Consider the following 25520-nt stretch of genomic DNA (forward strand, 5'->3'; position numbering starts at 1 on the left):
AAAAAGATGCAGGGTCACGCTTGTGTTGCTCTTTTAGTGAAAACAAAAAAATAGAAACACACTCTCAATGTTGAGGCACCCAGGGGTAGCCGCGGTGTGAATAAACACACAGGGGAAACGCCCACCGATACCGACACACACACAATACACAAACAGCAGTGCTGTGAAAACAGCAGTTGTGAGCTGCAATGCTCGCGGCCACCGCTGATCGCGCCGTCACACCAACACGAATGAGAGTCTTCTCGTTCTCAGTAAGCAGTCTGTAGGTTCAGAAGTCAAATGAAAGCTCGGCTCCGAAGTGAAAGACAATGTGTTTATAAATCTGTTTATACCCGCGTTGCGGGGCGGGGGCGAGTGACGCGATTCACGCACGCCAACGTTCATTGGCTCGTTGTGTAGACACTCGAAGTTGATAGGGCTCCCTGAAGTGATCCCAATTACGTCGCCACGTCGACTGAAAGAGAACAGTAATATTGTGAAATATTATTGCTATTTAAAATTATTGCTGTGATGCAAAGCTGAATTTTCAGCATCATTACTCCAGTCTTCAGTGTCACATGATCCTGAAGCATATTCCCATTCATATTTACGTTTTTTAGCATGGTGACTGGGAACATGAAATTGTCTCGCTATGACTTCTTGTTTCACAGGAGAATAGATATGAGGAAACACAAAGGCCAAATTCCCTTAATTTCCCAAGGTTTTTTTTTTTTTTGCTTCAAGACTTGAAGTTCAAGTAATTGTATCTTGGAAAATAAGGCAAAAATTCTGATTGAGAAAATTAAAAGATTTTTGCTGTGTATGCACACACACACACACACACACACACACACACACACACACACACACACACACACACACACACACTTTGTGTACCTTGGATCCCTCAGTGGGGACAAGTCCGACCGCAGCCATGTAAGTACTGCCAATAGTTTTGATCTTCTCAATGTCTTTGTAGCATTCCTTATCCATCAACTACAGACAGAAAAAGAGAGAGAGATGGTGTGATGGAGAAATAAATGAAGCCTAGAGTGGGATTAAGGTAACTCACACACTGAGCCAAAACATACATTTCTCGGACTGGGAAACAAGAAATTCTCACCGCATCAAAGTCAGCAATAATCTCGTTTAGCAGCCGGAGGCATTCCACACCCATGTTGTTTCCATCCAGCTCAATGTAGAAGTCATTGAAGTTGGGGATGGAGGCGAACAGGACGCCCACCTGAGAGTAAGACTGATAATACAAGTCCTGGAACAGTGAAAGAGCAGGAAAGGAAAAAGACATGAGACCCTCAGGGGATGATACCACCGATCTAGGCTGAGCTGGGAATATAACAGCGCTTAGAGAAGGTAAGCTTACAGTCATTAGTCACGACACCCATGAACTGGACAAACTGACTTTGGTCAAAGCAAAACTTGCTCTCGATATTGAATAGTAGAGTACATCAGATTGACCTGGCCATCTTAAATCAAAGATACAACCGCATCACAACGGTTTATGCGCTAAAACATTCACAAAAAAGGGGATTTTTCTTGGTCTTCTGAAATAGAAGAGTTTAATTTACTACTGCATGTAGTCACATACACACTACAAAGTTTTGGGAGTGACAACCGCATTTAAATGCAGAAGTGACTCCCTTTAATTATCATTATGAATGTATGGATTACAGGAGTCCCTCCCAAAATTATGATTTGGTCATAACCATTGCAACAATTTGGTGTCTTATGGATGTCAACAAGAAACATGGTGCCAAAAGATTAGGATAACTGTGGATTTTTATTTAACAAATTTAATATTAGCATTTACATGCACTTTGAATGTTTGATTCCAGTCGGAATAAAGCAATATTTTGTCTTTTTAAATGTCATGTTAATGCTTTAGTCTGAAATCATATGAGGTTAGCCATTTTACATTACTGTTCAAAGTTTGGGATGGGAAAGATTTTGTAAGAAATCTCTTATTTGATTATTTGACAGTAAAAACAGTAATATTGTGAAATATTATTGCTATTTAAAATTATTGCTGTGATGCAAAGCTGAATTTCCAGCATCATTACTCCGGTCTTCAGTGTCACATGATACTACAGAAATCATTCTAATATGCTGATCTGCTGCTCAAGAAACATTTCTTATTATTATCAATGTTGAAAACAGTTATGCTGCTTAATACCATGATTTTTTTCAGGATTCTTTAATGAATACAAAGTTCAAAAGAACAGCATTTATTTGAAATAGAAATCTTTTTTGAAAGTATAAGTGATTTCACTTCTGACCAATTCAAAGCATCCTTGCTGAATAAAAGTATTAATTAAAAAACTTACTGACCCCAAGCATTTTAATGGATATAATATAAAAGTCTTAAGCAAAACAGTGTGTCAAAGAGGGGGTGAAAAATTGTCATGTAAATTGTGACTCCAGGGAACAGTTGTACACTACAAATGCACACTTTTTCAAGCCTTTGTTGTAGTAAGAAAAAAAAAAAAAAAAAAAAAAAAAAAGAGAAAAAAATTGAGGTTAAGCGAAATTTAAATAAAAGGAAATAATTTGCCCGTGGAAAGAATGCAATAATATGGTTGCATCTTGTGTGCGCTTTTTGTGTATACTGTGTGCCCAAGATTTTCACTTCCCCGTGCCACTGTTTACAATAGAATTCCACGCTCAGGAGAGGATGCTTGCTTTAGAGCAACCGTAACAGATTTCAGGATGTCTGATTGCATCAATTCCTTGGAAAGGATCTTGGACAGGAAAATAGGCGAGTGGCATGTGTTGAGCATGCAGCAAACATATAAAACATAACAAACTGCATAACGGGAGTGTAATCACACATTCATTGTGTTCATAAGGCCTCACAATGAAGCCTGGTGAGTGAGATCACAAAGTCAGATGGAGTAGCTGAGCATTTACACAACACACAATCATAATGTTATCTCAATTACATGATCAAAACACAAGCTATCATCAAAGCATCTACGCTGACCTCTCACCTAATTAGCAGCTGGATCACAACAACACTGCCATGAAGTGGCGACTCCGGGAATTACAACAACCAAGTACATTTTTAGGACCGCATGAATTCAAGACGGACCTATTTTGAAGCCCAAAAACGGCTCCAGGGGGTTAATAAAGACCTTCTGAAGCGAAGCGATGCATTTTTATAAACTTTATAAACTATAATCACTAGCTTCCGGTAACGGCCGTACACTAGTCTAGTTCCAGCTGAAGAGTGACCTCTGACCCGACGCATGATGTATGTAGGAGTAGCGTAAGCTTAGGTGAGATTAGACGCCTCTCGCGGTTCAAACAAACCGGGCTGGGCAACAAACTCAAGCTCTTCCAACATTTCTCTTTAAAAATTCTCATTTTAGACTTCTAATTCATGGTCATTCTGTTGCCGAAACTTGACTCGCGTACGGCCGCTTACGGAAGCCAGTGATTATAGTTTACAAAGTTATAAATATTAATATTTATCTTACAAAAACGCATCGCTTAACGTCAGAAGGCCTTTACTAACCCCCTGGAGTCGTATGGATTACTTTTATGATGGATGGATGAACTGATCTCAGGCTCTATTCTCTAATTGTGTTTGGCTGAAAGGAAAAAAAAAATCATATACACCTAGGATGGCTTGAGGGTGAGTAAACTATGGGATCATTTTTGGGTCTACTAACCCTTTAAAAACTCTAGGAATGGCAATTCATGTTGCCTTTAACCCTCTGTGACCTGTAAATGAAATCTGACCATGTTTCGTGGGTTGGACAGCAGGAAGTGTTGAGCTACATGTGCAGGCAGAAGGTTGAACAGAATCCTCTTATTGTCCAACTTCACTCTCTCCATGTCATCTCTCTCCTCCGCAGCCTGAGGATGAAACACACAAATAGAAATATTAATAATTACCCATATACTCATACTAGCTGTATTACCTGTACAGTCACTGGAGAGTTTATTGATAAAATATTTAGAATTACAGTCTGAAAATGAGAATCCACCAGGGGGCAATGTTGCAGTAGCTTGTCTATCATACTGATGCTTATCAAGATATTCCACTATATTTTAGTGTTTTCTGTTAAAAAATATACACTGCCATTCAAAGGTGGGGTCATTCATTTTCCGTTTCACGGTTTCCACAAAAAATATTAAGCAGCTGATAATAATAAGCAAAAAAATCTGCATATTAGAATGATTTCTGAAGGATCACAATGATGTAATGATGCTTAAAAATGTAGCTTTGCCAACCCAGGAATAAATTAAAATATATAATTAATTATGATTCATCTAAATTTTATAAATTGTGAACTTAAGTATTTTAGCTCTCTGTAACATGACAGAGACACACAACATGCAACAAAACATACACATACACACTGGCCTGGTAAATCATACATCATGGGGACAAAATGTCCCCACAAAAATGGCAATGTCTTAAATCATTGTCCAAAAACAGCTTATAAATCATATTAAGTGATGTTTTTTGTGCATGTAAAAATGCAGAAAGTTTTCTGTGATGGTTAGTGTAAGGGGATATAAATATACAGTTGGTAACACTTTAGAATACTGTTCCTTCATTAATGAATAACTACACAGGAACAAATGAGTAATGCATTAGTAACACTCTAGTAACTACTATTAACTAACAAGAAACTCTGATTAACGAATTAGTAAGTAATAGCGCTCAGACGGATGTGGTAGTTCACTATTAGCTAATCAATAACTACTATTTTTCATACCTCACTGAAGACTATAAGAACTACTATATACAGGTTAATAAATATTTATAATGCACAATGTTTAATATAAGGTAATGGTAGCCCATTAGTAATGAATCAAGTGTCACTACATCATTCTAAAGGAACTAATAATAATTTGGATCAGTATTCTAAAGTGAAGATCATGATAACAACCTAATATTGACTGAAGTCATTGTAAGCTTTTAAGGCTTTTGTAAGGTTTTTGATAGTAATGAATCAAGTGTTACTACATCCTTCTAAAGGAACTACTAATTATTTGGATCAGTATTCTAAAGTGAAGGTCATGGGAACACACTAGTAATGACTAAAGTGTTACCAAATCCATTGGAAGGAATTACTATTCAAAATCTTACAAAAATCTCAAAAGCTTACAATGACTTCAGTCAATATTAGGTAGTTATCATGTTTTTCACTTTAGAATACTGATCCAAATAATTAGTAGTTCCTTTAAAATGATGTAGTAATACTTGAGTCATTACTAGTGGGTTACCATTACCTTTTATTATAAATTATGCATTATTCATGTTAATTATGAACCTGTAGATAGTAGTTCTCTGGGAGGTATGAAAAAAATAGTAGTTATTGATTAGCTAATAATGAACTACTACATTCATCTGAGCGCTATTACTTACTAATTTGTTAATCAGAGTTTCTTGTTAGTTAATAGTAGTTACTAGAATGTTAATAATACGTTACTCGTTTGTTCCTGTGTAATTATTCATTAATGAAGGAACAGTATTCTAAAGTGTTACCATACAGTTTGTATCATTATGTCTATGGGAAGTCCCCATAAAACTTGAAAACCAGTGTGTGTGTGTGTGTGTGTGTGTGTGTCATATGTTACAGAGAGCTAAAATACTTAAGTTCACAAGGAGCAAAGTGATGAATAACTGTGTAAAATCCGTATGAAGCTTTGAACACATAAGCTGGGTTTCCATCCAAACGTGAAGCAAATCTTTTCAAAGTTTGCAAAAAAAAAAAAAAAAATTACGTTTTTTCCATTAAGTTGTTTGAGTGAATGACGGTGGTATTGGTAACCTAATAACAAACAGTAAATTGTTGAAAACAAAGTAAAACTGATTGCTCATGTATGTTTAACCCTCTATTGCATAGCGTTGCCATATGGCAACAATTACTTTATCTTAATTTTTTTTTAAAGCTGTGATATAAAATCTATGTTTTTACAGTTAGTTGTGAAAAGGGGGCTTTAACTTTTAAGAAAATACAATTTATGAGGTCACATGACCAGGATATCCTGTTTGCCAGTCCTTTTTGCTCATGGACATTGACATGCAAACATCACTGTCTGGGGCTCCTGAAGATAGCCTTTTATTCAGAATTTTGGAAAATTTTCATCAAATAAAAAAATTAAATCAGTATCTGGGGTAAGTAAACTTTAATTTTTTAACATTAAATTCAGTTTTGATTTTATAAGTTTTTTGTAATATGCTAAAATACATTTGTTGCCATATGGCAACTATATGCAAATATGGAAACGTCCTGGTGCATTCAACCTAATGGAGTCCCATTGACTTACATAGCATGAAACTACTCTGAGACTATGTTTACAACTTTTGCTTATATTTTAAAGGTAAAAACATTAGACCTTCACAAGCTGTTGTGGTGGGGAAAAATAAAAGAGGGCCCCAAAGCTTTGTCCCGCCAGATCCTGTCCGCAGAGACCGCACAGACCACTGGCCCTTGCATGCATCTGAGAAGGGCAGATGCAAAATGCCAGGATGCAAGGGCATTGTAAGAAGCAAGTGCTCCAAGTGTTTAGTTTTCCTCTGCTTCACTGACTTTCACAAGTCATGAAGAGAATTAAATGAAATGAAACAGCAAAAAAAATGACTAAATGAAATGAAACGAATGAATAGTGTATTTCAGTGAGACAGGTTCCAGGTTCCTGGTTATTATTACCAGACTTTTTACTGTATAAATGTTTGTTTAAACATTTCACTAAGTATGAGATGGATTTGTTGAGTCTTGTTTTAAATAAAATTAGTTTTTTTAATTTTTTTTGGATTTTATGGTACTTTCCACGATTGCATATTGTTGCCATATGGCAACAATTTACCAACGACCCCCCTTTAAACTTTTTTTTAGATTTTTTTTATATATATCTGTTATTTAGCTCATGTTAAGTAATAAAAACATGCAAAACATTTTTTACAATGTCTAATTAATAATGCGTGCAATAGAGGGTTAATGTCCGCTACGTCAGAATTTATTCGGAAAATGCGTTTCCATCTCCCATTATTCGCATTAACTGTTTTTTGCACCATCTTAAGTGAGCGTTTTTTAAAAAAAAAAGTATTATTCTTGCGTCTCTATCACTTGTTTCTGATGCGATACTTCAAAATGCACATAAAAACAGGGTGATGGAAACATAGCTACCCAGACAGCAACATAGTGTCGGCCTAGATTGGGCTCACATCTGGTACACGTGGATTCCACATCCTTTACTCTGCTGGTCTAAAACTCAAACCGGTCCTCATAAAGATAGTTATACACACACACACACACACACACACACACACACACACACACACACACACACACACACACACACACACACACACACAGGTACACTCACCTGGGTGGCCCAGAGGTAGTCCAGTCTGAGTTTAAGATCCAGCTGTCTGCAGTGAAGCACCAGAGCTCCAGAAAACAACAGCATTGCCAGAACCGGGTCATAGCCATGTGTGTGAAAGAATCCTCCTCTAAACACACACACACACACACACACACACACACACACACACACACACACACACACACACACACACACACACACACACACACACACAAACACACACACAATAATACCCATCAGGTTATCAGATAATTCAGGGATTCAGCCTTTTGACCAAAAACATTGACTTTAACTTGCTGAGATTTTAAGTAACTATTACAATAGTTTTTATTTTACATTTTTAGAATCTTTCCACCAACTTGCAACCCCCAGTTTGGGAAATCTATTTCTATAACCTTTTCGTTTAGCTTGACTCACCCTATGGCCTTCCTATAACCGCTGGTCTCCATGACGACAGTGTGGAGAATGTTGAGAAGGAGAAGCAGGAGGATCTTGGGTAGTGATGATACACGAAGGTACAGGGCCACAGATAGCGACGCCATCACACATGATAAAAATATGTACGGAGTGTATTTGCACACCCCGGAGCCGTCGGAAGTCCCGTTCACTGTGACGACTGTCACCATGGAGACATTGGAATTCCCCACCAGTGACCACGGTACACATCCCACCTGTGCAGGTTCAGCAAATCATACACAATTAAACACACAAAGACAAGAACATTACAAAGAAATGTTGCATGTTTGGAAGTTAAATGATAGCTTTAATTTGGAAAGCTTTAATCCCACTAGAAAGCTTTCATTCGGTTGCAACGAATTACGGTTGCAATGAATGGTAGCAACAATGATAAAATGCATTACAAAGGGTATTTTAAAACTTTATAAAAAACATTTCTTATGTATAAAGCTTTAAAGGCACAATATGTAAGTTTTGCCACTATAGGTCATTTTTTCAAAACAATAACAAAGGCTTACTCATGGGAGGTGTCGTCTTCACCTCCAATGGAAAGCAATCCGACGGGACTCAGGCAATAATCATTTTCATGGGTAAGCTAATTTGTTAATTTGAAGAGAGCCGAGATGACCCGAGGTGTTTTACCTTGCTGTGTTATTATGCTGCAGTCGACCACTTTTTACGATTAAAGTTACGTTTAACGTCCGCCTCCTTCTTCCCTGAACTTGAACTTTGTTACAGTTACGTTTGATCACTTAAATTTACATTATTTTATTTTATTCTAATAAAACAGCCACAAGTGCTGAATTACTACTCATACAGGTCACTTTATCTGGCGAATTAAAATTGTGGGGTAATGCAGCGCTGTTTTACTTCGTCAAAACAATCATGCTAAAATTGTGTTGAAAGTTATGTAAACGTTACTTATTGCAGATCGATATTAGAATATCATATTATCAATCACTCCCAGGCACTGCAGTAAATGGCTGCCCACTGCTCAGTGTGTGTGTGTGTGTGTGTGTGTGTGTGTGTGTGTGTGTGTGTGTGTGTGTGTGTGTGTGTGTGTGTGTGTGTGTGTGTGTGTGTGTGTGTGTGTGTGTGTGTGTTCACTAGTCACTGCTCCTAATGTGTGTGCACTAATTTGGATGGGTTAAATTCAGAGGACAAATTCTGATTATGGGTTGCCATACTTGGCCTTCACGTCAATTAGCTTAATAAAAGCTGGATGACTTGTGCTGCTAAATGGCATGCAATTAATTTTTAAAATGTATTGTATGGTGGAGAAAATGCTATTACTGTTACTATAAATAAAGCTTTTTCAAACAAGCGATTCAAACAATAAGATTAACACAGTAATTTTCTGTCGAGAAAGGGATCCAAACAGTTGCTCTCCTGTCTAATAAAACACAATAAAGAGTCTTTGGTGTTTCTATGGTTTCTACAGAAGTAAAACGGGAATCGAGGGTTATGCGGATATGCGTCATTGAAAGGCGAAGCAATGGCACCGGTTGAAATTGCTGATTTCTCTGGATTTAAACATTGTTGTAAACATTTGGGATAAAGTACACAAGTCAACCAGATATATAATATTGTTCTAGTGGTTTTTGGATATTTTAATCCAAAAATATTACATATTGTGGCTTTAATACATAAGGAATGTTATTATAATGTTTAAAATATTGTTTTATTTAAAATTATAGCCTACATACAGGCTTCAATTAAAGTGTTATCACATGTCAACCCACTAAAATCTTTAGCATCAGTGTCATAAGCAACACCCTCAGTCATTCTCTCTTCTACTCTACACACACACACACACACACACACACACACTCACCACACACCCCTGGGTCACGGAGTACATCAGCAGAACCAGAAACCCACACAGAACTGTTCTGATCTGCAGGGTCAGACAGTCAGGAGAGCACTGAGAAGACAGACAAAGACAGGAGAGAGGAATCAGCAAACCTGCTGAGCAAAACACACAACAACTAGAGTTTGACATTTTTCTGAAGAAAATGACACAGTGGTGGCTGTGGGTGGATGCTATAGGTATTTGTAGCGTGTTCTGGATGCTTGTTAGGTGATGCTAGGGAGTCGAGCTCTGTGTGTGTGTGTGTGTGTGTGTGTGTGTGTGTGTGTGTGTGTGTGTGTGTGTGTGTGTGTGTGTTTGTACCTACTTAACTATATTTTAGGGACAAATTTGTACCCAAAAGTGACCAAAACCTGACAAAATCTCCAAAAACCTCCCTTTAGGGACATCCTCATTTGTAAATCTACTATAAAAAATAAAGTTATTAAAGGTTTTTTAAAAATGCAAAAATGTAGAAAGTTTTCTGTGATGCATAGGTTTAGGGGTAGGGTTAGTGTAAGGGGATATTATATACAGTTTGTACAGTATAAACACCATTTAGTCTATGGAATGTTGCCATTTAGATAGCTAAGTAAACGTGTGTGTGTGTGTGTGTGTGTGTGCGTGTATGTGTGTGCGTTTGATTTATATTATATTGTGGGAACCAAATGTCCCCACAAGGATAGTAAAACCTGAGATCACCTCCATTGTGGGGACCAGCCAGCGGTCCCCATGAGGGGAATGGGTAAATAAACATACTAAATTGTATTTTTTTGAAAATGTAAAAATGCAGAAAGTTTTCTGTGATGGGAAGGTTTAGGGGTAGGGTTAGTGTAAGGGGACAGAATATACAGTTTGTACTGTATAAAAACCATTAAGTCTATGGAGAGTCCCCACAAAGATAGTGAACCAGACATGTGTGTGTGTGTGTGTGTGTGTGTGTGTGTGTGTGTGTGTGTGTGTGTGTGTGTGTGTGTGTGTGTGTGTGTGTGTGTGTGTGTGTGTGTTACCTGTACATGAGTGATGTGAAGGTACATCACACTTGCCATGTGAAAACACAAACAGAGAACCAGAAGAATCACAACCAGAAGACCTCTGCAGCAAGAGAGATAGAGGGAAAGAGAGGGGTTTCCCACATATTATGCATGTGTGTTGTGTGATGCAGTGACCTGAGCATGTAAAACGTGTATTCAATTTAGTGTGTCAAATAAAGAAAAGGCGTGTTATGTTGTCGTGTCAGGTATTGTGTGTATGTGTCATTTACATACTGAGGAATGATGAGAAAATAGACCACTGCAAAAAATGAAGTGAGGACAAGCGAGATAACCACCGCACTGATGAAGGCCTCGTCATACACTTGCTGATACTGTGTGAAAGAGAGAGACAGAGACAATTTGTAGTTTCTTCAACTACTGTATCTGCACTTTTAGCCCTGTTGAGTATTAGAAAATAAAGTCTTTTAAACTATGTTTTTCCTGAACCATCAAGCACAAATGTCATTTCAACCTCATTAAAAATCACCATTCATTTTGTGATGGAAATGACGATGAAATTAATTGTTTTAAATAAAATGGTGAACCTCTTGTCTTTCTAAGGCTAATTTTGCATTTCATGTATCCCAAACACACACAATTTACACAATTAAATATATATTTTTAGAAACATTAACAAAATTACAGCTTGATTGAAAATGACACAATAAAAATATTTCGTTGTTTTTTTTTTATCTATATTTATCTGTTTTCTTCACATATCTAAATCTAACAAAATTTATAAAGGGGCAACATTGTTGGCTGTGACATTTTTCAAACAATAGATTCTTAAATATATACTCATTCATTTCATTAGTTTTAAAAATGTAAGTTTGTTTGAAAGATTGTTTTAAGATTGAAAGTCTGGGACATGAAAGAAAACTAATAAATCTAAATTATTTACGATATAAAAGGCATTTTAAGAGTAGCAAAAACAAATGACGAAGATGTGATTCAAAAGTTCCAGAGACAATTTTAATAACGTATTCAATTTAAATAATTTAATTTTGACAAAAATCAATACATAAAAGAGCTGAAAGTTGAAAAAACGTCCACGTGTGTGTTCATGTAAACATATGTTTTGTTGTATCTCTTGTAGGTGCCACAAGCAAACTTGTATTTGTATCATTCCAGCGCGGCCTGCGAGAGATCAATGCAACACACTGCTTTGAGCGTCAGCTTCATTAGAGTATAAAGCCAGCATCCCCCTCTTCACAAGAGACAGATGCAATGTCATTATACTCCCAGAGAGAGCAGGGAAAGCCACCAGGCTCGAGAGTGTGTGTGAGAGAGAATATATGTTGTGAGTCTGACAGATTTTCCCAGATCATTACTGTTGCCCCCATTCTGTAAGGGTGGGCAGGCGTCTAAGGAATAGAGAACAGAGCAATGGAGAGAGCTAGTGAGAAAGGAGGAGGAGGGGGAGAGATGAGGGGGAGAGAGGATGTTGAAAGTGAGAGGAGACAGGGAGTCACGAAGCACAACGGAACAATGCGGGGGATGCGGCGTGTGTGTCTGAGGAAATTCTTCACTCCAACTCTATCGCATTTCGCCATGTCACTACTGCCAAACGCCCTGGATCGGTTACCGCTGTGTTTGGGACGCTGGGGCATGTTGTCACACTTTTCACTCCAGTGAATATTTCACATGGTTTTTAAAAGTCTATTTCTGCATAGTATGGAAGCTTGTTTCCGCCACAGAATAAAACATTTTAAGAGATAATTGCGACTTTTTAATCTCACAATTGCGAGTTTACATCTCGCAATTCTGACTTCATTTCTCAGAATTTCGAGTAATAAAGTCAGAATTGCGTGAAATAAAGTCGCAATTGCATGTTATAAAGTCAGAATTGCGTGAAATAAAGTCGCAATTGCATGTTATAAAGTCAGAATTGCGTGAAATAAAGTCGCAATTGCATGTTATAAAGTCAGAATTGCGAGATATAAAGTCAGAATTGTGTGAAATAAAGTCGCAATTGCGTGTTATAAAGTCAGAATTCTGACTTTTTTTCTCGCAATTGCGACTTTGCATCACGCAATTCTGACTTTATAATATGCAATTGGGAGATATAAAGTCAGAATTGCATGATATAAAGTCGCAATTGCGTGTTATATAGTCAGAATTGTGAGATAAACTATTCTGAGGTAAAAAAAAAAAAAAAAAAGTCCATCTTTTTTTCCCCTTAGAACTGGACTTTATATCTCACAATTGTGAGTTTATATCTCACAATTCTGAGAAAATATGTCAGAATTGCGAGATATAAACTCGCAATTGCGTGTTATAAAGTCAGAATTGCGTGATATAAAGTCGCAATTGCGAGAAAAAAAGTCAGAATTCTGACTTTATAACACGCAATTGCGACTGTATATCTCGCAATTATGACTTTATAACACGCAATTGTGACTTTATTTCACGCAATTCTGACTTTATATCTCGCAATTCTGACTTTATAACACGCAATTGCGACTGTATATCTCGCAATTCTGACTTTATAACACGCAATTGCGACTGTATATCTCGCAATTCTGACTTTATAACACGCAATTGTGACTTTATTTCACGCAATTCTGACTTTATATCTCGCAATTCTGACTTTATAACACGCAATTGCGACTGTATATCTCGCAATTATGACTTTATAACACGCAATTGCGACTGTATATCTCGCAATTATGACTTTATAACACGCAATTGTGACTTTATTTCACGCAATTCTGACTTTATATCTCGCAATTCTGACTTTATAACACGCAATTGCGACTGTATATCTCGCAATTCTGACTTTATAACACGCAATTGCGACTGTATATCTCGCAATTCTGACTTTATAACACGCAATTGCGACTGTATATCTCGCAATTATGACTTTATAACACGCAATTGTGACTTTATTTCACGCAATTATGACTTTATATCTCGCAATTCTGACTTTATAACACGCAATTGCGACTGTATATCTCGCAATTCTGACTTTATAACACGCAATTGTGACTTTATTTCACGCAATTCTGACTTTATATCTCGCAATTCTGACTTTATAACACGCAATTGCGACTGTATATCTCGCAATTATGACTTTATAACACGCAATTGCGACTGTATATCTCGCAATTCTGACTTTATAACACGCAATTGTGACTTTATTTCACGCAATTCTGACTTTATATCTCGCAATTATGACTTTATAACACGCAATTGCGACTGTATATCTCGCAATTATGACTTTATAACACGCAATTGCGACTGTATATCTCGCAATTCTGACTTTATAACACGCAATTGCGACTGTATATCTCGGAATTATGACTTTATAACACGCAATTGTGACTTTATTTCACGCAATTATGACTTTATATCTCGCAATTCTGACTTTATAACACGCAATTGCGACTGTATATCTCGCAATTCTGACTTTATAACACGCAATTGTGACTTTATTTCACGCAATTCTGACTTTATATCTCGCAATTCTGACTTTATAACACGCAATTGCGACTGTATATCTCGCAATTCTGACTTTATAACACGCAATTGCGACTGTATATCTCGCAATTCTGACTTTATAACACGCAATTGCGACTGTATATCTCGCAATTATGACTTTATAACACGCAATTGTGACTTTATTTCACGCAATTATGACTTTATATCTCGCAATTCTGACTTTATAACACGCAATTGCGACTGTATATCTCGCAATTCTGACTTTATAACACGCAATTGTGACTTTATTTCACGCAATTCTGACTTTATATCTCGCAATTCTGACTTTATAACATGCAATTGCGACTTTATTTCACGCAATTCTGACTTTGTATCTCGCAATTCTGAGAAATAAAGTCAGAATTGCGAGATGTAAACTCGCAATTGTGAGATAAAAAGTCGCAATTATCATTTAATTTTTTTTATTTTGTGGCGGAAACAAGCTTCCATAGCATAGACACACACATGCATTCAAAAGTTTGAGGTCAGTACGATACTTTTATAAATAAATGAATACTTTAATGCATTGAATTGCATTAAATTGATCAAAGGTGACTGTAAAGACATTTTAATGTAGCAAAAGATTTCAGTTTCAAATAAATGCTGTACTTTTGAACTTTCTGTTCATCAAAGAATCCAGAAAAAATATATAATGGTTTCCACAAAAAGCAGCATAACTGCTTTCAACATTGATGATAATAAGAAACGTTTATTTAGCAGCAAATCAACACATGATCAGAAATTATTTTAAGGACTTGACGTTGACATGAAAATTCAGCTTTGCCATCACAGGAATAAATTACATTTTTAAATATATTTAAATAGAAAATAGTTATTTTAAATTGTAATAATATTTAAAACAATATTGCTGTTTTTACTGTATTTTTGATCAAACACATGCAGTTTTGGTGTGCATAAGAGACTTCAAAAAAAAAAAAAAAAAAAACATTTTTGTAAATAGCCGAACTCCAAACTTTTGAATGGTAACTTTCCTTAAAGTCTTGGATTAAAATAATAATAATAATAAAAAAATAAAAACCTTTTGATTCATTTCCTTGAACACATGGGGACCAATAGTGGGGTAAGTTGTCATAATAGAACTTGCCTTTAAATAACTTGATTTTCAGCTATTTAAATAGTATTATACAAAACAAAGAACAAATAAAAACTGTTGTAATTAATACACTTATATAAAACACAAAAAATAAATTAAACTTTTGACTTTTTTCAGTGTGGTTTTATTGTGATTACTAGCTATAACAAAAATATGACAATATAATATGATGTTATTTTAGCTTAGACACATCATTTAAAAAATCATTCTATTTTAAGAGGTTCAAACCCTCCCATGTAACAGCTATACTGCTCACACCTACATGTTTATCCATTATGCAGCTGTGTGTACTCACTCTCTGCTCTCTCTCTCTGCTCCTGTATGTAAGGGTTATATAGTTGAGGTCTGCCGTCTCGGACTCCGTCTGTCGTGCTTCTAGCATACGACCAATGTAACGGTTCACTCTGGTCCCGGGAGAGTTTTGCACCAGGCCCGCCGAAAATGACGTCCGATCGCGCAGCTTCTCAGAAGCTGTTCGCAGTGCCCGTCTCTGGAAACCCAGGGAAAATTTCAGTTCAATTCCAGTATAGCAGATTCCAGTTCAGCAAAGGGGAAGATTTTCAATAAATAGTCACAATTTTTGATCTGTTGCCTATGCAAAGCTGTCATATAACTTCAGAAGATTTCAAATATAATGCAGGAGTCATATATGGACCACTTTTATGGTCATTTTTTGACAGCGTAAACATATTTCAAATGTCTTTATTTGTGTATATGGGTCATTGGCGAATAAGGTTTTTATAAGTGTAAAAAAATAGAATGGAGATATAACTATATTTGAAACCATTTTTTTAGTTTACCTAGGTGTTAACAATAAGATTTTGTGTTGTACAATCAATTAACACTGTTTTTTGTCATTTTTTACAAGATGGAAAAAATTTCACCAAAAAAGTCATTTGGTTTAACCACTGATTTGAAAGTTAAAAACTGATTTGACTTTGATGTTGAGATAGTATATAGTGTGTAACACAGAATAAATATTTAAAAAAATTATCACTGATCTCATAAATGTAATCATTTATTGGACTACTCTAAACACTCCAACATATTCAAGTAAAACATTGCACAGGGAAAGGAGAAAAGGGGAAATGTAAAAAAAATAGCCTTATCTGCTTTATATTTGTATTATTGTAGTTCCTTTAGTTATTAAAAACAATATTATTCCATTTAAATATTTACTATATCGGTTTTACCGAATGACCTTTTGACACTTCAAAATCTTTAAAATACCTTTATATGTAGTAAAATATAATTAAAACCTTTTGGATTCAGTAAAAGAGATCAAGTTGTACATACTTTGGATGTTATATATTTGTTTTTTTATTATTATTAAGGCCTTTGGACAAAAAAAATGACCCGTCACGTCATTGACCCATATACAGTGCAGGTTTGGATTGACATGTAAATGATGACAAAAGTTTCATTCTTGGGTGAAATATCACTTTATAATTATTAGGTAAAGAAAGAACCGCAAACCAACATGTACTTTTAAACTCATTTAGACACAAATCTACATAACATGGTGACAGATGGGTATTCAACACATCTCAGCATATTTTCTCACACATGCAATGGTGATAAGATGTTTAATTATGCACTGATACAAGTCAAAACACACACACGCACACACACACACACAGTCAATCAAAGAACAGTAAATCTGCACTGGTGATTGGATCTGTGTGCAATCATCCACACATCTGAAGGAGTGGCATTAGAGAGTGGACTGGATTAAAAGAGTGTGAGAGTGAATGTGATTTGTGTGGGTGTGAAAGGTGATTTAGGGTTATTTGGGGATTTTGGCTTTGCAAGTATTGGAGGACTGCACACAAAGCAATCACAATATATTGGCAGCACCGGAACAAGTTTTATGCCCAAATCTGTTTATGTTTGGATATCAAAACTAGAATAAAATGAATTTCAAAATGTTCAAAGTTGATTTCAAAGGTTTTCTTTTCATTCCGTCTTTCATTGGTTTTAATATAGAGATTACTTTTGCAGCCATCAGCATTTTGTTGTACATGTAAATGCACTCCATGTGATAAATATCTGCATAAATAGATATTACTTCAGTCAATCTCCATACCTAGTCATTTGTATGACTAAGAATCATTTTCATTCATTTCGCTGGTGTCGGGGCAGGGATCAGTGGGTAGGTATTCAATTCAGACATCTCTCTTATAATATATATTTTTTAAATAGTTACTTTTAACTCTTTGAAATAATATCAGATGTTAAAACTTCAGACTATTAAATGTTATGACTATAAAACTGTTTAATATCAGTCTATTAAGTTTGGTTGATGAGAAAAAGTGGGCCGCTGCTTCTAGCCCTCCTGGTTCTACAATTTATAAAATTAAGATGGATATATGCAGTTATCACGCACCTTGTCATCATCCTCACAGGTCATGACGTTGGAAAAAGGGATCTCAGCCTTGAACATCTTTCTGCAGTGCATGAGCTGCACCAGTAGGTAACAGACTGTCTTAAACTTCATCCTTTTTGCTGGCTTTATGTCTGATAGGATCAGCCCAGGAAAAATCTGCAGAGAGAGAGAGAGGGAGAGAGGGTGGGAAGAAATGTGGAATGAGGAAAGAGAAAAGATTAACTGAATGTGTGAAAATGGCTGCAGTAACTGTCGTCTGAAAAAAAGAAGTGACTTAAAAAAGTGATATGAATCCTTTTGAACTCCAGATGGATTAGGATGTGTGTAAGGCTTTTGATTGTGCATATGTGACCCTGGACCACAAGTCACACGGGTATATTTGTGGCAATAGCCAACAATACATTGTGTGGGTCAAAATTATCGATTTTTCTTTTTATGCCAAAAATCATTGGGATATTAAGTAAAAATCATGTTCCATGAAGATCACAACATTAAACGCGATTTTCTCAATGTTTCGATTTTTTTGCACCCTCAGATTCCAGAATTTCAAATAGTTGTATATCAGCCAAATATTTTCCTATCCTAACAAACCATACATCATTTGAAAGCTTATTTATTCAGCTTTCATATGATGTATAAATCTCAATTACAGAAAATTTACCCTTGTGACTGGTTTTGTGGTGATCATTTTTATTGCATTGTACTCATCTCTCAGATATGCATATGGTATTTTGAAAATAACAACAAGTAAAACAGACAGACAGAGTTAGGCTAATGTATCCATGTTTCTTTTGATGGGTATACGCATTATGGCTTCTTCACACAAATTCACACAAACATGCCCACCTTGTCGAGTATCCTAGCAAACATATAGGTAATGTCTTAAGTGAACGTAAACAGTCGAGAAAGACAACGCACGTGTAGTGTTGCTTTTGTCAACGAAAATTATGACTAAATATCGTCATCAACGAACCTTTATCACGTGACAAAACGAGACGAGACGCAACATAATTGCTGGTCATGTGATGATACCTGTATAATGCAATATTGTTGACGAATAAAAACGAGACTAAATGTGGTTTACAAAATAAAAACTATGCTAAAATGTCTCTTCATTTTCGTTGACCAAAACGAGACGAGACGAAATGTTATGACGTTATTTCGTCTCGTTTAGTGGCATTATTATTATTTTGCAGTATTTCTGTTTCCCGTGGCTCACTTCAGGGGCTGCATCCACTGATCTATATAATGACTATAATATATATGTATTCTATATAGATCAGTGGCTGCATCAGGTCACACTGCGCATACGCAGGCGACGTCACTTCCTAAAGCCCCACTCGCGGCATTATTTAGAAGATGCAGCTACAGTGAGTTAGCGTAAACGACAACAAACAAAGTTAAGTCTGACGCCCGTTTCACACATACTCTGTGTGCAGTGCGCGGCACAGGAGCAGCACGCGTTATAGTGCTTTCACATATGCTGCGTTTGCAGTGCGTAACTGATCCACGGCTGTACCACAAACACATACTCACTATTTTTATTTCAAATCCAGAAGTTATCAGCTACTTTTATTTAAAAAAAAAGTTTTGTCAGCATTGTGATTCTCTTTGTACACATATACACTCTTTAATAGACGTAATGCACTTTTAAGCACAATTTAAACAACGTATTATTCAATTCACTACTTCTATATAGATTTATAAGCAATTAAGTGGTAAAATATTTAGCCATGTAGTTATATTAAAATCGCAAACATTTTAAATTAAAACTTAAAATTGACAAAAACAGCCAACTCTCATACCTTTTCTTTTGCATTTAAATTTTAATACAATAAATCTTGGATGTCACAAAGAACTTGTATTTCAACCTCCACGAATGAGACGTGTTACTTTTCTGTTCGCTATTTTTGCTATTTTTCCATAGTGGTACATATTGACTGGGTTAAATAGAATTGCATTACTAAAAAGAGACTAAAATACAATTTTCATTGACTAAATCTAGACTAAATGTCATCAGTTTTCGTCGACTAAAACTAGACGAAAATAGTCATGGATAATTCTGACTAAAATAAGACTAAAATGCTCAGACTTTTAGTCGACTGAAACTTGACTAGACTAAAAAGAGTATGAACGTGACTAAAACTAATAAAAACTAAAATGACAGCTTGACACAAAGACTAGACTAAAACTAAAATTAAAACAGGCAGCCAAAAACAACACTGTCAGTATTTTTGATCTGTGGATTGTCCTAAAGTGACAGCAGCCTAATATTTCTGCTGTCTGTGTTTTATTGTTAATCAAACAACAAAAGACAAGGAAATCACTCACTGCTCTTGACTGAATAGCTTTTGTAACTGTAATAAAGATTGATCTTTATTTAATTTCTACGGTGAAGATTATATGCAGTTTACTTCAATTGATTACTTCAATTTCTGTACCTGAAAACTACTGTTAGATAACTGAAAAACCTGAAAAGCACTATTTTATTTGTATCTATGCTCTTTAGCACTTTATTTTACAGTCCAGTTCCCCATGTACATACTATATACTTATTATAGTAATTGCAATAACTGGGTAAAAACAGTACTTATAGGTAAGTAGACTGTAAGTACACGTAAGTGCACATACAGTAAAATAAAGTGCAACCTTTTGCTCTATTGAATTTATTTGTGCTGTTGCTTGTAGTTTGATTATTTGTTCTTATTTTCTTTATTTTTATTTGACAGTAGAAGATTTCCCTGAACATAGCACATACCGATACCTTGACCCTAAAACTGTGATAAAAACCGAACCGTGAGTAATTTGAACCGTCACACCCCTAGTGTATAAAGTCAGGTTTTTTTATGTTTTTGAAAGTCTCTAATGCTAAACAGCTGCATTTATTTGATCAAAAACAGTAAAACTGTAATATTGTGAAATATTATTACAATTTAAAATAATTGTTTTCTATTTTAAAGTGTAATTTATTGCTGTGATGTCAAAGTCATTTTTTTTTGCATCATTACCAGTCTTCAGTGTCACATGATCCTTCAGAAATCATTCTAATATGCTAATTTGGTGTTTAAGAAATATTTCTTATTTTTATCAATGTTGAAAAGTTGCTACTTTTTGTGGAAACCATGATAATTTTTTTAGGATTCTTTAATGAATAGAAAGTTCAATGTTCACAACAAATGTTTGTCCAATTATATCTTTCTATTTTTAAAATGTTCTTCACACTAAGAAGCAAAAAGATTCTTTGGTGAACCAAAATGGCATCGGTGTGAAAATCTTTTGGAACCTTTCGTTTTAAGAGTGTGGCTGTAATGTAAATAAAGTATTTGTCTATCATTGTCCGAGGCTCTTTAAAAACAGCATTAAAAAAGCTAAATGGAGTTTTGTTCTCAGTAATTGTTCATCAAATGCAATCATTTCCTGTACCACTAAAATTACTTTTCCTAATTCTTTAATGTCAATGTAACCAAAAAAAAAAAAAAATTCTACCCAATTACATCACAGCCTTAGATATATCCACTTTTCACAATCCAGTCAAATTCTGATGGATAAAATCAAGTTCCCTATCTGTCAGTCATGTTTGACGTTATGTTGAAGACTGACAAATGAGGTCTCTCTTGGGAGCCCCAATCACCTCTGAGTTGTAGAAAAAAATGGCCAATGGAATTGGCGCGTGGAATTTGCATGCCAAGCCACTATATATATATATATATATAAGATGTGGCTTGTATATAAGGTATTTAAGATGGCAGCACGCATACACTGATTCAGATTTTTGCTTCGGAGCCGAGTGGTTGCGTACAGCATTCACTCTCTTCCAATTGCCTCAAAAAGAGCGTTTCCTGATCTAAAAGAGCTTGCAAACAAGAGGAGATCTCTCTTGCTGGAGAGAAAGCACATTCAGTGGTGTTTCGCCTTTGAGCCAGTGCACAGTTATAAGTGCAGCGATTCCCCCTTGGTGCTTCGGCACAAAAGAAGCTTCCTTAAAAGATCAAGCACGGGGGGCGAACGTCTTTTGAAAGATGCCTTTCCGTCCGTGTGTTTCTGGATGCGTTCATTTCCTGTCCTCATCCGACAGCCACGATCGCTATCTCACATGTCTGGGCCGCGAGCATGCTGAGATTGTGCCGTTCGCTGATGGTTCATGCTCTCACTGCGAGAGCATGACCATGTCAGCATTGCAGTCGTGACTCTCCTTCTTCGTGAGTCCCATCTGCTGTTAGCCAGCCCTCTGCCTCTGCTCAAAGCAGAGCATTGAATCTGGTTAACACTTTGGGAGACTTGAGGGTTACCGTGGGAGCGCTTCCGCTGGGCCAGTCCCCACGGACCTCCCACTCCTCTAGCATGCCGTGTGCTGTCGAGCTGTCAGATTATGGCGCGGGTCCTTCTCGCAGGGGACCCAGCATGTCATTCGGCACTCCGGGTTCCATTGCCTTGCTTTTAAACTCAGAGCTGATTGGGTCTCCTAAGTGAGACCCAATTTGTCAGACTTTGACATAAGGTCTCCGTTCACTCCATCAGGGAACGACGCTTACATCAGTAACCAAGACTTTCCCTCTTACGTTATTTACAGTACAGTTTGTATTATCAAGAAAAACACCACCTTACAGAAGTAAAATGCTTTACAAGAGTTTATTCATGTTGTCTACGATGTAATGATGATGTGTTTGTACCTTGCGTCTGTGTGAGGGTACGATGAAGAAAGTCTCGATGGCGTGTTTGCTGAGGAAAGCGTGTCTCTCGTGGCCGAGGCCCGGCTCCACCTCGTAATCTCCATTCAGACATTCCAGCGTTGCCTTGGTGATGTGAACCTTCCTGTTGAGGGAAGGGCAAATAAATCACACTATCTTTCTACTCATATAGGAATGATATTCCACGTTACATGTTGTATGATCGTTTAATATCTGATTATGATGAATGTGGTGTGTGACTGACCCAGGCAGTCCTCCTGCCTCCATCATGTTGGCCAGTGTGACGTCATTGGACCAGACGTCATACTGCCACTTTCGGAGACCCAGAACCCCGCACAGCACGCGGCCCGTGTGCAAACCCACACGCATGTTCAGGTTCACCTCGGTCGCTTCCGCAACAGACCTGATTACACACATATTCACAAAAAGGTACATTTTGTTTAAGTTTTGCATTTTTAATACCTTAGTGGTCTTTATACTGACACGTACTGGTGTGGATGACACATCACAAAAGAGCAAATGTTTTTGGTTACAGATGCAATTGAAGAAACTAATTAAGTGGGTGTTATTTAATAGGGTAATAAAACAACAAAAATGCAGATATATTAAGGAATTGTACAATTGGGATTACCAGACCTGGAAACTAGGAAAGTAATGGAAATAGTAAACTTTTAGTTATAATCTGCTGTAAAATATCTTATTGGCTGAATATTACTTAAGTAAAACTTGCTTGTAATCCATAGTAATGTCTGAATTTTGACTCAAATCAAAAGATTAACCTGAATCTAATGTTTTTTAAAGATGAAACAGAAGAAGCCAAATAACTTTTCTTCCTTATAGTGACGTACTATACATCTGAGTGAAATGGATTATCCAAAAGGACAAAAAAAGGGACTTGGTTCTATCCATCAGTTATAGTAAATAAATAATAATAATAATAATAATAATAGAAATAAAACATATCCATGGATAAATCATTCACGATAAGATCTATAACAAGTAGACATTAAAGGGATACTTCAGGATTTAGCATTATGCTTTGTATTAGTAGAAAACCTGTAGTATTTTCGAATTACCGTGCTTTCCACCCTCATATCCCCCTGAGAGGAGAGATTTATGTATTTTTTGTCTGGAAAAAATCCTCCGATGACGCAAAAATCGTCATTTTGCGTCATCGGAGGATTTTCTGGCCAGAGGCTAAAGACTACAGCCAGTAGGAGGAGCTGTTCCGCATGTTTTCAACCCGCCCATAGAGGGTGGGATCTCACTCACAGAATGTACACGCAGTCAGCCGTCTTTCTTTGGAAGCTAAGCTTGCAGGCTCTTGTTCTGTGAAGAAAGCTGAGTAGTAGGAGAAAGCTGAGTAAGTAGGGTTACCATCCTCCTTTTCCCGGACTTGTCCGGCGGGCGAGATCGTTCAAAATGTCCGGGATTCAGCTTTTGCTTTCTGCGGTCGCCATTCATTGTTTACATGCACACTTCTTGTTTCAATCTAACTGAATTCATTCCGATTGGTGAATCTGAATGTAGTGTTTACATGAACGCTAAACAAGTGATCGGTTGATGTGCGTTTTAACATTGCTAAGAAAATTCCCGCACCTCCGTGAGAGATGCGAGACCGGCGCGTTTCAGTAAAGACGCCACCGGCCTCGCGCCGTTCTCCCGCGGCCGTCAGCCTCGTCCTGCTCGCCACAGTAAACATGATGAATGGCGACTGTAGAAAGCAAAAGCCGAATCCCGGACATTTTGGGCGATCTTGAAATCCCAGGCAGACTCGTCACGGAGACTCACTGGTAGCCTAACCTTGTTGTTTTCAACTGCGCTCTCTAACCGGTAGGCGTGGCCTCCTAGGGCAGCGAAGCAAGTGCATTCTGGGAGTTGTTGTCTTTCATCCACACCAAAAATACATTTTCTGGCTTTTCTCAGTCTAGAAAGCTCCAAATTAAAACATTTCTTCACATTTCTTCTACATAAATGACCTATTTTAAATACACATTCATCTTTCCAGAGGTGAAGTATCCCTTTAAATTGATTTTAAATCCTCATGTACTGAAATCACTAGGAGTGTAACGATACATGTATTTATCGCGAACAGTCACGGTACGGACGTCGCGGTTCGGTGCATAAAGTCAGACAACGAATACAGTCAGTCACAGCAATCCACACTTTAGTCCAGAAGGGGGTGCGAGGTAATGCTACACTGTTAGCTAACCTCCACAACAGAAAAAAAAGAAGAGATGATCTACGCACCATCCCAAAAGCATTCAGATGGCATGGAAGAACTTGCTAGTAGCCAATACACTGAGTTTCGATTGATTTTTGGGACGCGCTCCACTAACTTCATGGAATGGAAACCGGGAGGGCAGAGAGCAGTATCCTCTTTGTTTTCTTTATTTTACAAAAGCACAATGTTTTGTTTTATTGTGAGTGTACACAAATAAAAATAGACCCTTTACAGTTTCGAATGATGTCTTACTCTTAGCTGCATTACTATAAATGACAGAGAATTTTTCAGCTGTTTCCGCTGTTATAATGAGGGGGGTGGTGGGCAGACGACATCATCCAGATGTGCCAATCGCAAGAGATGCTTTTCAGTCTTGCAGCCGATTGTGACCAAATCACTTCTGTTTTTTATCAGCCCTCCAAAAAAATATGACCTACGCAAGAGTGCATTCTGTTTACTGCTTAGTGCTTTATACACTAAAGGAGTCTGTAATAAACAAACTGTAATTTACACTACTGCCTGTTCAAAATAAATGAAAAGAAACCTAGGATTGTTGTTTTTTTCTGTTGTACCAAACTCATATTGACCAGTGACCCCAAAACCTACTGAACCGTGACTTCTGTGTAGCCTACCGTTACACCCCTAATAATCACCATAACAAACAACATTACAAACAATAGAAAAGATCCTAGAAAATAATTGATGAAAAGCGTGGGAACCCTGAACGCTATATTTCCATCTAGAAAACTAGAGTCAGGTTTTCCCCCCTTTTTTAAAAGCTTCTTATTCTCTCCTCACCCCTCACTCTAATGCCGGATCTGATGATTGAAGAGAGAGAGGGGGCTTTGGCAGGAGGAATTTCTTTTCTGTTTGCTACCAGCACAAAGCAGGATATCTACACTAATGTGAGATCGAAAGTGTGTGTGTGTGAGAGCGAGAGATATGTGT

At 36.8% G+C, this 25520-nt stretch overlaps 1 protein-coding gene across 2 annotated transcripts in view; it reads right to left on the minus strand.

Annotated features, from left to right (window-relative positions):
• adcy1a (adenylate cyclase 1a) overlaps window positions 1-25520 on the minus strand; it is a 55339-nt gene that overhangs the window by 13106 nt on the left and 16713 nt on the right. The window contains exons 6-17 of one of the 2 annotated variants that reach the window (XM_079889079.1): window positions 22593-22751; window positions 22331-22472; window positions 17661-17816; window positions 15570-15764; window positions 10915-11012; window positions 10657-10741; window positions 9632-9721; window positions 7759-8012; window positions 7342-7468; window positions 3739-3855; window positions 1103-1249; window positions 877-975 (exon numbers count right to left, since the gene is read on the minus strand). In XM_079889079.1, coding sequence (XP_079745205.1) covers window positions 877-975; window positions 1103-1249; window positions 3739-3855; window positions 7342-7468; window positions 7759-8012; window positions 9632-9721; window positions 10657-10741; window positions 10915-11012; window positions 15570-15764; window positions 17661-17816; window positions 22331-22472; window positions 22593-22751 — 1669 coding nt within the window. Of the gene's footprint in view, window positions 1-876; window positions 976-1102; window positions 1250-3738; window positions 3856-7341; window positions 7469-7758; window positions 8013-9631; window positions 9722-10656; window positions 10742-10914; window positions 11013-15569; window positions 15765-17660; window positions 17817-22330; window positions 22473-22592; window positions 22752-25520 lie in introns of those variants that run through there. The other variant, XM_079889080.1, reaches the window with a different exon arrangement.

This window comes from Squalius cephalus, assembly GCF_949319135.1.
Source record: "Squalius cephalus genome assembly, chromosome: 12".
In the NCBI taxonomy this organism is placed as follows: Eukaryota; Metazoa; Chordata; class Actinopteri; order Cypriniformes; family Leuciscidae; genus Squalius; species Squalius cephalus.